The sequence below is a fragment of the Topomyia yanbarensis genome, chromosome 1 (genome assembly GCF_030247195.1).
Source record: "Topomyia yanbarensis strain Yona2022 chromosome 1, ASM3024719v1, whole genome shotgun sequence".
In the NCBI taxonomy this organism is placed as follows: domain Eukaryota; kingdom Metazoa; phylum Arthropoda; class Insecta; order Diptera; family Culicidae; genus Topomyia; species Topomyia yanbarensis.
This window is the reverse complement of record NC_080670.1, coordinates 140,810,807-140,824,440: the sequence shown is the minus strand read 5'-3', so window position 1 is coordinate 140,824,440 and position 13,634 is coordinate 140,810,807. Positions and strand designations below refer to the sequence as shown.

Genomic DNA, 13,634 nt, shown 5'->3' with positions numbered 1-13,634 from the left:
TAAATATTTCATAGGTAAACATAATCCCATTGAAAAAATGACGGTCTGAATTGCCCTGGAGGGAGGTCCGAATTACCCCTACATTGTAAAAGGATGGAAAAACGTAGTTTTGCAAATCGTCACCTAGTGCTGCAAATGAGCTTTTATGGCATCAAAATGTAGCTGAGATTCAAACTAACAGTGAGGACCTTTTACCGATACATTTTTTCACATCTATCCACCTAAAAGGGCGGTTTGCTTAGGTAGGTACGAATAGCTCCGGGTTCCCCTATATTTTACTTGTTGACAGCAGAAATAGATCACAGAGTAAGTAAATGTTTAACGAAATTTTGATTACTTTTAGAGGAAAATGAAAACTACATGCAATTTTCCGAAAGGGTTCTAGATGAGGTTACAATAGTGTTATAGCTACTAAATAATTGTTACAGTACATAACTACTTTTCGTCATTCTTCATAAAGACTTGTTTACAGAACATCACTAGAATTGAGATTCTGATAGAAAATTGCATAGACCCATAAATGATACTGCGACCACTGTGAGATGACACCTGATTACCGTATACAGCTTCAAATGTTCTTTGTTTCAAGAATCATATCTTCGGAAGTCAGGGAGTAGAGGAGCACAATCATTCCAAAAGTACTTACATAGCTTACGGTGCAACTGGAGTAAAATCCTATCAGTTCAATTTGGAAGCACGCTAAAGATGCTATCTCGGTAAATAACTTATGCCTTGAAAGTATCATCCTAGCAAAAGTGATGCACCACCTACTAACTGACTGAATCAAGGCCACCTGAGCCAAAGCGTTTGCTATCCTCGTTGAAGAAGAGGCTTTCGTGTTTGTTGAAAAAAACTTTCCACCCTCTATCCAGTGTTCTAATGTTCTCTGGGACATCTTATTGGAGGAATTAATTCTGCTCATATACGATAAGCAGGTTATGTTCCTCAAATAATATCGAAGACGTCCCAGAGAACATTAGGTTCAAGTTTGCCAACATACATAAATCAATGTTACGGTTTTGGAGCGAACAATTCCTCTAGTTTTGATCAAAGCTGGTGTAGAGGCGGAGACTTAAGTGTATATTCAGCCTTATTCATCACTACGACGGATCGCTTTTTCGAACGAAAGTTATTTGCATTCTTAATGACGAATAACAGGAGCCTGCTTCGATCGAACCACATTCGTTCGAAAATGTGATCCGTCGTAATGCAGAATAAGGCTGATTAATGTGTCTGAAATATTACTACACTGCAAAAAAACTGCACATTAAACTCAAGTTTTTAACACTTACTTTTGCCGCAACTGGCTTGACACTTAGATCTCATGTGTAAGGCACTTAATAACACACTTCTTCGTAAACATGTTAATTCCAACAGATTCCACACTTAAATTTCATATGCATGGCGTATTCAAATCAAGTGCCTGCCAAATGGTTATTGATTGAAATTCATATAGAATTCAAGTTTGCCTCGATTTAAATATTATGTCATTGCATATAAAAACCATGTGTAAAATGTTAATTTTCAAATGGATACAACATTTTTATGAATAACTGATACATTAAAGATTTGTCAGTTCAGTTGAATCTTTTATTTTATTTGAATAAAAAATACACTATAAAAAGCCACTTCCTGCATAAGTTTGACCATTTGGGAGACTAGAAGGTGAATGCCAAGCTGGCGTTCTGTAAAAAAGAAAGAATATGTCAGTAAATTTGTAATGTTTTATGTTTACAATTATATTACAATGAATACTCGCATTTTACCGCTAACTTTCCTCTTTTTGATACAAATCTCTTGTTTTGAAGAAACACAAGGGTCTTGTTTATATTCATTTCCTACAAATACAAGCGTATACGTATCAATAATGCAAATATACATTTGAGACGAATTTACTTACCAGCCTGAATCTATAATGAAATGTGCGCAGCCATGTTGCTTCAGCTTTGTTTTGGGGAAAATCGAACTTTTATTTAAGTGTTTCTACACTTAATGTTGCCGCAAGTGTTGAGAACATTGATCTCATAAGCAAAACATTTAAGATTTAATACGATGACACATGAAAATTAAATATTATGACAGTCGTTCATGTCATATGGTAGTGCACCTAATTTTAAAGTGAAATTGTATTGAAAGGTAAATAGAAAGCTTTCGAATTTTCAGTGTGGTTTGAAACTTATATCTTATGTGTCGAATTTCTTCAAAAGAAAGTGTGCAATTTTTATAATGATAAGCAAAACATTTACGATGTAATAAGAGACACTTGAAACTTAATTGCGATGGCAGTCGACCATGTCATGGAATGGTACACTTAATTTTCAAGCGTAATTTTATTAGAGAGCAAATGAAAAGCTTTTAAATTTTCAGTGCGACTTGAGCCTTAAACTTTATGTGTCGAATCTCTTCGATAAAAAGTGTAGATTATTTACAGTGTAGCTTCCATGGAACTAGCTTCAACATAGATCAGAATGTAGTTTTCCAGTAAGATTATGCCTCGTATTACACGTCTAGTAGGATTTCAATGTGGAAGAAGGCTTGGGGTAAATATTGATGGGCTGTAGAGCTTAGATATGAATTGTCTCGGTTATCTGACATGGTCAGTTTTTCAGGATGAATTAGATGAATACTCTAACCCCAGTGTTTATAAATTGATCTCTCAATTACAAATGATTAGGTCTCAATGTCGTATTCGCATATTTCAAGAACATGCTCCAGCTTCCGTCCTCAGCTGCCACTTGTAATTGATAACATTTCGAATAATGAATACAATCATATCAAAAACATCATTGATTTTATCGATAGTCCCGATATTTTTACATTTTTATGGCTCACCCTGTATCTAATAAAGTGAAATCGATATGTGTAGAAGAGTTATAGGGTAAGCTTAAAGCAATCTGCGCTAAGATTACCATAAAACTGCCATACATAATCGGTTTAAAATTGGCGTATTAAGCTAATATTTGGCTAACGTTTAAATAAATATGGTAAAATAAACGATTCATAGAAATAAACCTCTCTAACAAATGGGTTTCCGCTTGTGCACTCTCTCCGGCATATATTAGTATTAAATCATTGTATAACACCACGCTTCTGGCTAGATTTTAATCATTACCTTTTATCTTTCATCGTAGACACCAGTTCTTCCGGCTCGCAATTCTGAAACGCCCACGGCCGAAATAAAGCGCTTGGAGGAGAAATGGGACAAAGCCCAATGCCGAACTAAACTCATTGCACTTTAAACCAACTGACACGAATTTATCACTATTTAGCTCGACGCTATGAGAGAACATCTGCTGCTTTTTATTTCTAGACAAATCCAGATAAATTGCATCCGGGTGATATATTGTATATTGTGGTCAAACATTGGTCTGTAGGACACATTTTCTAATCACAGTTCACCTTTAAGATTGTTTTACTTATTATTAAGGTTCATTTTTAGAGAAAATGACCGTACTCGAGTACATACATACATAAATTTGGAATTCCTCCTCAAGTTAAAAATAAAACATAGGGGAATGTGTTCGGTTGTCGGCTTACTTTTGTTTTTGGCTCACAACATTACTCCGATTGAACAGTATATGAGAATAAGCATACCAATGGAAAGCTAGAGGCCTTAGCTAATAACTTATGAAAGAATTGAATTTATTCTATCAACTTGAAAAAATTATTAATAATTTAGTAAAATGATAATTTTGTACTATTTTGAAAAATGTGGTCGGTTGTCGGCACCCTAAGAAAATTTAATAAAAATGGAAAAATATGAATGATAATCATCAAGATTCAAAGGGAAAAGAAAATTTATTCATTTCAACAACCATCAAAGGCATTATGAACATCCCGTGGGCTTGTCGGTGAGACTCAGTCTAGAAATCTTTATGTTAAGAGATCTGTATAGCGATCTCCATGATTCTGGCAGTCCCTAGAATCGAGTAGCCCAACGGCACGTGCTTCAGGTAGCGGATAGAAGCTAAGGGATACCCTGGCGTATGGCAGATTGAATTATTTTGTTTTCGATATTCAACTAGATCCAGACCGATGCGGTATCCTATGGATGTAGGTTTATTGTATTTAATCTAAAACTGTAATGTATTTTGCACAACATATTATATTCAAATATTTAAAATTTGCCTAGTTATTTTGAAGAACCATCATTCACGCGGACCAGACCGTCAAATAAAGTGCCCAAGTGCCCAAAAATAAGCAACTATGTACTCTCGATTGGTGAATGAGAGTTGTAGAGTCGAGTGAGTGTTGAGTTTTTTGATCTTCGAGCTTCATGATTATTAGTGATCGGCAAGGGATGGATGTTTCCACTTCCGAACGGAAGAATGACATGTTAAGCCAGCCGGGAAAGGTCACAGTGATTTGATTACAAGCCATATTAACAACTTGGTACAAATCAACTTAAACAATTTTAACATTCTAGAAGAATTCACACATACAGTCCCATAAAAGAAACCTTCATTAATGAAATCTTCGTATCTACTAATCTCTTTCATGGAAGAGCGGAATAATTGGTGAAATCGTGGACACAGAAGGAGCTTACTAACAGAACGGAAAAAGGACTAACAAAGAAGAAAAAAAGATCTAAAATCTGAAATCTAAAAAGGAGATAGCCTGATTTACAATGGCTAAGGAATGAGGAATAGTAATAAAGAGGCGGTAAACACCAGCGTCAAGGTAAATTATGGAAACGCAACGGTAAGAATGCATTACAATCAATAATAATAATAATAATATTAATGATACTAAATGATACCTAATAATCATTTAGTATCAGACCGGTTCTACACCAAAAATGTACTACAAGGAAACTATAAGGAAACAACCATCAAAGACATTATGAACATCATTCTTCATTAGAATCACAATATGTGCATGAAAAACTAATGCGAATATTACGCACTGCTAATGCACTGACGGATCGCATTTACTGCAATTGAGTTAGTTTCTGGCAGTCCATTTTTTACCAAAGCTTCAGACAGATCAGATAGAGGTCAGCCAAAGGGAGAGGGGGGCTACAGGGTAGCCCTGCCCCTTACCCTATCAAATTGTTTATTTATATATTGTACATGATGTTTAGATGCATGTAAATACACATTAACTAATATGCAAAATGCACTGAAGGCACGTGCAATTTTATTATTCTGCTCAACAATTATGGTTAATGTTGTTTTACACAGTTCAGGCAAATGATAACATAATTCATGTCATGTTCGAGCTCTATTATTTTCATCACAAATCAATACCTCATCGGCAGAAATATATGCCGCATCGCCACAACACTATCATCGGCATTTGCTTGAAATTATTTTGCATGCGGATTTTTCCCTGCAAGATAACATCAATATCGGAAGGGAAAAAGAAGACCGTCTTCGCATGTCCCGTCCCAGGTCGTGACAATCTGGTATATACAGTACTACCTAGTAGTGAAAACAAGACCAGGTGGGCTTTCTTCACTTAAATGTTAAACGCTAAACCGGAAGTCGCCTTCCTGGTTTTCAGAATAGTGCCAAAGAACGATCTCTGGTATCCATTCGTAAAACCCGTTCCAAACTACTTATATTGATTAGGTTGTGGAGAGCATTTGCCACAAAAATGGGGTGCCGACAACCGATCATGTTTGCGTGCCCACAACCGATTTTGGTAACCTTTTTGAAAACTGATTAAAAAAAAGTGTGGCGAGCATTTCGGTGCCATTCAATGTTGAATCACAAAATAGAATAAATTCACATCGTAAATATTCAATGCGCATACTTTTTCGATCGATTTACTTCTTTCTATAACACTAAGCAAATCATCAAAAACAAACTTGTAAAACAACTTCACTTGTACAAAAAATATATTGGTTGTAGAACAGAACATTTGAGTCTGTTTGCTTCAGCAATCGGCACAAAAAGATCGTGATAATATAACACACAATTAATATTTATCGAAATGTCCATGTCTGGTTTCTGTCAAAAGCTACATAAAGGTACCGACAACCGACCACTTTCCCCTACTATATACTTCTATCTTTCAGGCTTAAGTTTCTTTTTATTTTGTAAAAAGCTACAAAGACGGATCGCAAGCTTCCATCAAATTAAACTATGCACATTCCTAGATCATCGCGGTTTGAACATTATAATCATAATTATGAAACTCCAATTATTTGGGCGAGCGGGGTGTGGGGTCTAAGAGTTGTTTGATTTTTGAAAATCCCTTGGATACCACAATTGAGATCGATTAGTTTTTTTTCCACGGACATCATTTTTAGATCGCTTTGATAATATCTCTGAAACTGTCGTTTCTTTCATTTGTCATCGGTTTATCCGTTTAAGCTCTGAAGCGATCTAACTGCAGAAAAATTCATTTAAAAAACGAAATGAGCAATTTCTATTAACTTATAGAAAATAGAAAGAATCAAAATTTTCTTTTCTGGTCCCTGCTTCTAATTTCTATTTTTTAATAAGAGAATGAACTTTTATCCACGTGTTTAACACTTAGCAAGGAGGTAATTCGCCGAGTACGATCACCTGCTCATAAGAGGTATAGTCCAAAATGTTTTTCGAGGTAGTATTTGATGTTTAGTTTCAAAACTCACAAGTAGGATTCTCGATCGATATATGCGTTTCGATGATACCAGAGTGTTGGCTATTGGTTAGTTGTATCTTAAACAGTATTCTCTAAATGTTTCTCACGCTTAGCAATATATTACACATGAGTTTTACTACAGGAGCTTTTATTGTGCTAGACCAAAGATTTTAATGCAAATAACATTCTTGAGTTGTGTTAGTTCTCTGAAGTTTAATAATTCCTATTAGTATCTACTATATTTACAATTTGGATACTTTCCTGTTAAACAAAGCTTTAGCCTAATGAATGTTTGTAACGAGTATTTCTTATGGACTCCATATAACCATATACTAGCGTTTTGTTTTACAATATTAAATGCAAGTTATTAGACTTATTTCGTATTAGTTTTCCGAATGGATGAGCTTGGATCGAATCCGAGTATCGTTTGATGTTGTTGTTATTGAAAATTAAAATCACATCCGCCATTTTCAAAAATGTGAGTGAATATTAAATACAAGAACATTTACTTCCTTTTGAAATAATAGGACACATTGCAATTTAAGATAAAATAAAAATAAAGATATTTTTCACATAGAATGCGTATACGTAAGTTTGAAATAAATCGGTGAAGTAGTTTTTGATTGGCAGTTATTATCGCAAATCGTTTTTTTTCAGAAATGTTCTACAAAAACCTTCGTCACCGAGTCGCTTGTCGATATTTTTGCATTGAAAAATTACAGAATGTTATTGAAATGATACATTATAATGTACAACACTTTTAATCAATTTGCTTCAATTTTCTAAAAAAAAATCGCGAAGAAGTGTTTTTTTCTCTCTGAAAATTTTAGCCCTCCTTAATTGAACATAACCCAAATGCTACCCGTCCACACTTCCTCCGATCGGTTTTATAAGATCGAACTATATCGAAATCAACTAGCTTACGAAATCAAATCCAATACTTGTTCAATTACATCAGCTGGCTCGAGGTGATCATATACAGTTTCAGTATCGCGATCTTACCGCATGAAGCGATGCTCATTATCCCCGATGGAGATTTTTTACGTGATTTGTTAGTTTGTTACATATATAATAATTGTTCCATAAACACACCGTTTTTGTTACATACTTGGGGTGCATTTTTAGCAAATGAATAGTTTCCAAATTAATAATAAAGACCATTTGAGGGCATCAATTATGTAACAAATTCCATCGTGAACTAACTTTGTTAATTTTATTTATATTTCCAAAATATTGTTTGCCTTGTTTGATAAAACTTGTATTGTCAATTCTTTGTGGAAGGAACGTTCACTCATGTTCAACCATTACATGATTTTAGATGCTTATTAGAAGAATGCTCATCACACCCCGAGTGGCTATCTTTTCCCGTTCTCTCCTACATTGTGTTACCATATATCACGTAAGAAATTATTAAATAAATAAAATCTCAGTAGCCGTTCTTTTTGAATTTAACGTTTTTTTGAGGAAGTACCCAACACAAGTATAACATAGCTAACAAAAGGTAAAACAGGTGATATAATCCACGATTAATGCTATCACAAATAATACAATGGATAATTGCCAGGTCAACATGGTCACACTAGCATGAGATTTTCACAAGTCAATTAACTCAAAACATTAATATACAACAAATATAACAATAGCAAATGCGTTAGAATTAAAGAAAATGTGATGTTGATCTCATTTTATTGCAGTTGTGCAGATAGCTCCAGTACTTAAACAATTTGCGCAAACTAGCAGGGCTTAGACATTAGTACTGTATGATTTGGCATTTAACCCTGGGCCTAATAACGATGCTACATTAGCAAATAAATTTTGATGCTAAATTTAAAATATTTTTCTCGATGTGCGTGTCAATGAGGTGAGTTTATTCACCAAGTAAGCATATACTCAAATATTGTTCTCAAATATGAAAATTGTATATCTAGTAGGAAACATACAGTCATTCAGAAGCAATATCCAAATCGATGCAACATGTTTATTATGATCTTAAACATTCCGAATAGCCGAAATATCCACCTTTTTTGTGATTGCTGAGCACAGATATCTAAAAATAATCTAAACATCGTCTTAGATTAGGGGAACGACGGGTAATATCGCCATATGGAGCGAGCAACCCTATTTTCAAGAAACTGTGAACAATATATTTTACAAGAATGGTCTGCTATTTACATTGTGGGTGAATGGAGAATAGTGTGTCTAGTTATGTAAGGTATGCAAACTAGGCGCGATGGAACATCCACGTCAGTCTTGGATCACATACATTTGGAGCAACATCAGATGTAGCTTCAAACTGGTTCCCTCGACTCGACAGTTTTCATGCCGCCACCCATGTTATGGCTTGACAAGGCCAAACTGGTGTCGAAGGCGGTCAATTAAGGGGACCTTCTCTTGGATTCGGCAGAAAATAAGCAATATTTGAAAATTTTATGTGGAAAAATGTAAAGAAATACGAACTTCTGCTTTTAATCTTTTATTCGTTATTTATCGATAATTAGAATTTTTTCGAGAATTCAAATTGGTGGCTTCAAAATGGCAGATCTCGTCGGCCTCTGCACGCGAAATATCGTCCTTCTTCGCCAAGTGCAGAGCCTTTCGTGGTTAACAGAAATGAGAAATTAATATAATTAAAATAAATAAAATTTCCTATAACATATACCTAATTTTAATAAATTTAGATGAAAAAACTACAAGGGCCAGCCCTATGGGGTTGCACGAGCTGAAAACGTAGGACCAGGGATGCGAACGAACGGTACCGGTATACTACATTTTTTCCGGTAAATTTACATTTGCACAAGCCGTACAGCCCGCTACAGCGACGCATCACTACTGCTCTTGCCAGAACGGTAGCCAAACCGAGTACACTTTCCGTACAGCAGTAAAATACATTTTTGTTTTGGTGCTGTACTCCGACTGCTCGGTGAGAGTGTGGCGTAGTAAAGTTTGTTCTCTCGTTTTGTACACTTTTCTCTGCATAGTCTTCCCATTCATTGCCGTCGTTTGTGATTAAAAATATTGAATAGATTGAAAATATTCAAGTGTAAAATAAGGAAAAAATCAATTCTCCGCAAAGAACGAACGTTGAGGTCAAGATGTGCTAGAAGCGCAGGAGAGTCTATGTTGTCTGTCAGAAGGTCGAAAATGAAAAGTCGTTCCAGAAAGATCCATCTGTTTCGCAGCGTAGGGAGATTGATGAGGGTACAGCGGTCTTCATATGGAGGAAGCTGGAAACGATTTTGCCAGGGTAATCGACGAATTGCAAAACTGATTAAGTTCTTCTGTACCCGTTCGATACGATTAATGTGTATGGTGTGATACGGAGCCCAAATAGTAACGCCATATTATTTAATACTGCATACCAGTGTAATGTATAGTGTTTTAGACAATACACATCATTGAAATCACTATGTTGCGTTTGATGAGTCCAAGTACAGCGTAGTGTAGTATACACCACTTTTTGTAAGCTACTAGAGAAACCAAAAACCGAATAAACATATTAATCAAGTACAGCTCATTCTTATTACATATCTTGTGCAACCAAATAATACCAAACCTAACTTACCTACCGAAACAGGGCTATGACCCTATTAACATGCAGTAAATAAGTCATCGCAAACCCGTACTCGATGCAATTAGTTTACATACGCTTTACTACCTCCCAGTGCTTGGCTCGCTTCCCGACCAAACGCAATGAATAAGACAGTGCGCATGATAGGAACAGTTTTTCCCACTTTACACCGAGCAGGCGCTTGCCTCGGTGCACAGCAACGCAACCTAAAAACAATCAATAAAATCATTATTGCAGGATAAGCAAGTTTGGTCCTCGCTTCATTTCATGTCTCTTTTTAGCTTTAAGGAAGATTGTAATTGTCAGCTAGCATTAGAAAAGGGTATATAAGCAGAATTTGAATAATAAACGACACTCATTTTATTTGGTTTGATCCGACTCGGCGGACGCACGTCCATCCCGACAATCGGCTATCAAGCCATAGAGTTAAGAAATAAGTTGGTGTGTTTTGTTCATAACCAATTATCACACCTCCAGTGAAGCGTCTCGTTCCGCGAAGTTTAATCATAGTTAACGAAGTATAAACTCAGTTCATGGCGACCGGACTTTCGATCCAAAGTGGAGAAAAAAAGTTCGACAAGAAAACAGCTCGACCCGCGTGTGATAAGTGAGAATGAAAATCCAAAACCGAACTAGTTACCATTGATGTGAAGTTTTCGTTCAGCAATGTTGAAGCAGTAGCAGCAAAGAAATTGATTAAAAGGACAATCAAACGAGTGAAAACCGATGAAAGATATGAAAAGTAACACACTCTGCAATAAAAAGTGACTGCATATGATTTCGAATTACCAGTGAAGTTTTTGCTCAGCAATGTTGAAGCTAGGGTTGCCAGCCCTCCGGGTTTGACCCGGAGACTCCGGTTTTCGGGAGCGATCTCTGGGTTTCACATCATTTTCTCCGGGTTTGGTGGGAAGAATAATATTTTCATTTTTTTGGAATTAATTGATTCTTTACAAAATATTTAAAAAGTCTAAGTTAACTAATACTCTGATTCAGTTTTTTTCGATTAACCTTCGTTTCAAGGTGGCGAAGATGAGTTCACCAAATATTGCTGATTTCTTTCACAAAGCAATGAATATGAAAAACAAATCAAATTTACTACAAATTAAGGAAAGTAATATTTCGCTATATGCTACAATTGAAATGTACACACCAAAAAATCTGAATTTTATCGTTGATGTAATTGCAAACATGACACAATTCAACAAACCGTAATTTACGAAATGACGGAACATTGCCGTGTTCCGTTTAATTTTACATGAAACATATACTTTACATGCGCGATGACATAAAATTACACTTCCTACCATTCAGAACAAACGCTGTATGAGGAGTAAAATTACATGATTTACGAAATTCAACGTCATGTAAAATTAAAATCAAACGTAAAACTAAGTCATTTTCGATGCTCGTATATGTCAGGGTCAGGAGACGTAAATTTTTACTTTTTTTCTAGGTGTGTAGCATCCTACTAAGTCGCTCAAAATGATGTAAAAAAGTCATTTTGGTGCAATTTTACCAAATCACATCACTGTTAGTGGTACTTATCGACCGCTGCACCAAGGTATGGCAGATTTAGCCAACTGTCTAGGTCAACATCAAACGAGTTCTTCTCGTGTTGTTGCTACTCCTGCAGCAACCTTTAACTGTGGGCTAGGGAGGTGAGTTTTGCCATTTTGTTGTGACCTCTGGTGATGAATAACCATGAATAACCAACCACATAGTGCTTCCCATATGATGCCGCAGCCTCCTTTGCTCTCCTTTTCCTGTTAGTTATGGAGGAGAGCAATACTCGTTCGAAATATCCTCCACAGCGAGAGTTGGTGCTTTTGTATTCTTGACACTTAGTCGGGGAAGTGAAATACTACACCAGATTAAACCAACAAAACCGTTCATAAATGTGAAAAATATACAGCTTTACTGTAACGTAGTAATAAAAAGCGATTAAAGAGCTCTAAAATGCCGAACAATCGCTTTGATTCCAATTTCCGTCTAGTTCCACTCAAAATCCACCACCCCCCAGGTCAGTGAAAATCTCCGGGTCAAAGCCTCTCCAGAGGTGGCAACCCTAGTTGAAGCAGTAGCAGCTAAGAAATTGATTAAAGGGACAATCAAACGAATTATTCAGTGAAAACCGATGAAATATATGAAAAGTATCGCATTCTGCAAAAAACACTACAATTAAAAGTGACTGTATATGGTTTCGAATTACCAGTGAAGTTTTTGTTCAGTAATGTTGAAGCAGTAGCAGCTAAGAAATTGATTAAAAGGACAATCAAACGAGTTATTCAGTGAAAATCGATGAAAGATATGAAAAGTATCGCATTCTGCAAAAACACAACAATTAAAAGTGACTGTACATGATTTCGAATTACCAGTGAAGTTTTTGTTCAGCAATGATGAAGCAATAGCAGCAAATAAATTGATTAAAAGGACAATCAAACGAATTATTCAGTGGAACCCGATAAAAGATATGAAAAATAACGAATTTTGCAAAAACACTACAATAAAAAGTGGCTGTATATGATTCCGAATCACCAGTGAAGTTTAACAAACGAAGCGGATGAAGATATTTAGTTGAAACAAAGCGGATGAAGATGTTAGTATAAGTGAGCGACTTATTGGAATTGGCGGAGAATAGCAGACATCGAGTAAAATCGGGACCAGCACCAGCAGCAGAAACGAATGCATCAATAAAGAATCTAAGGTACTGTGTTAGAAAATAAGAAACAAAAAAAAATATTACAGAGAAAATAAAATTTAGCATAAATTCAAACAATATCTCCAATCTAGTGAGAACATTTATATACCAATTAATCTCAAAACTTAGTCTGAGAATCTACATAAAACATGCCCTGCTTAAGATTGGACTACAACGTTTTTTGCGTATTTAGACTTGAATTCACTGATTAGTGAGAAAATGTTAAAACTTCTCCGGGAAATAAAAAGGAAATAATTTCGCCTTAGGAAAAATAGCTGAGCGAATGAAACTTAATGTATTGAACCACCAGAAAACAAAAATTTCGAATTAATATTCTATAAGAAAGATTTTATATGGACGAGACGCCCAATGGGCAATAAAAATTCTAAAAAAACCACTACGAGTGGAAACCCTCAAGTAAACATAATAAACCAATTAGAACAGCACGAAGAGTTACACAATGATCACCAATTTAAATTATGGTGGATCTTAGTAATTTCTACTGTGCATTTAATAATAGCAATTTACAAGTTATACAATCGCCGAATAGAGAAGCGGTAGCTTCACTGACTTAAGATGGAATGAACATCAAATTGCATCATCTTCGACTACAAAACTGATACGACTTTCATAATATAAATATGAACGAGAGAATGAAATCTATCGAACTATTGAAGGAAATACTAGCTCAGTGGGAGTAGTGTTGTATTAAGAATAATAAGTCTAAATTTATATACAGAGATTTCGCGAAACAGCTAATAGATCTGTTGGAGGAACAAAAATTGGTACATG

General features: G+C 35.5%; 1 protein-coding gene across 1 annotated transcript in view; it reads left to right on the top strand.

The window, feature by feature from the left end:
* Positions 1 to 8,541, top strand: part of LOC131695818 (phosphatidylinositide phosphatase SAC2) — a 69,015-nt gene extending 60,474 nt beyond the window's left edge. Inside the window, exon 9 of the mRNA XM_058984387.1 lies at positions 3,132 to 8,541. Coding sequence (XP_058840370.1) covers positions 3,132 to 3,239 — 108 coding nt within the window. The 3' untranslated portion in view covers positions 3,240 to 8,541. The remainder of the gene's footprint in view (positions 1 to 3,131) is intronic.
* The last annotated feature ends 5,093 nt before the right edge of the window (positions 8,542 to 13,634 follow it).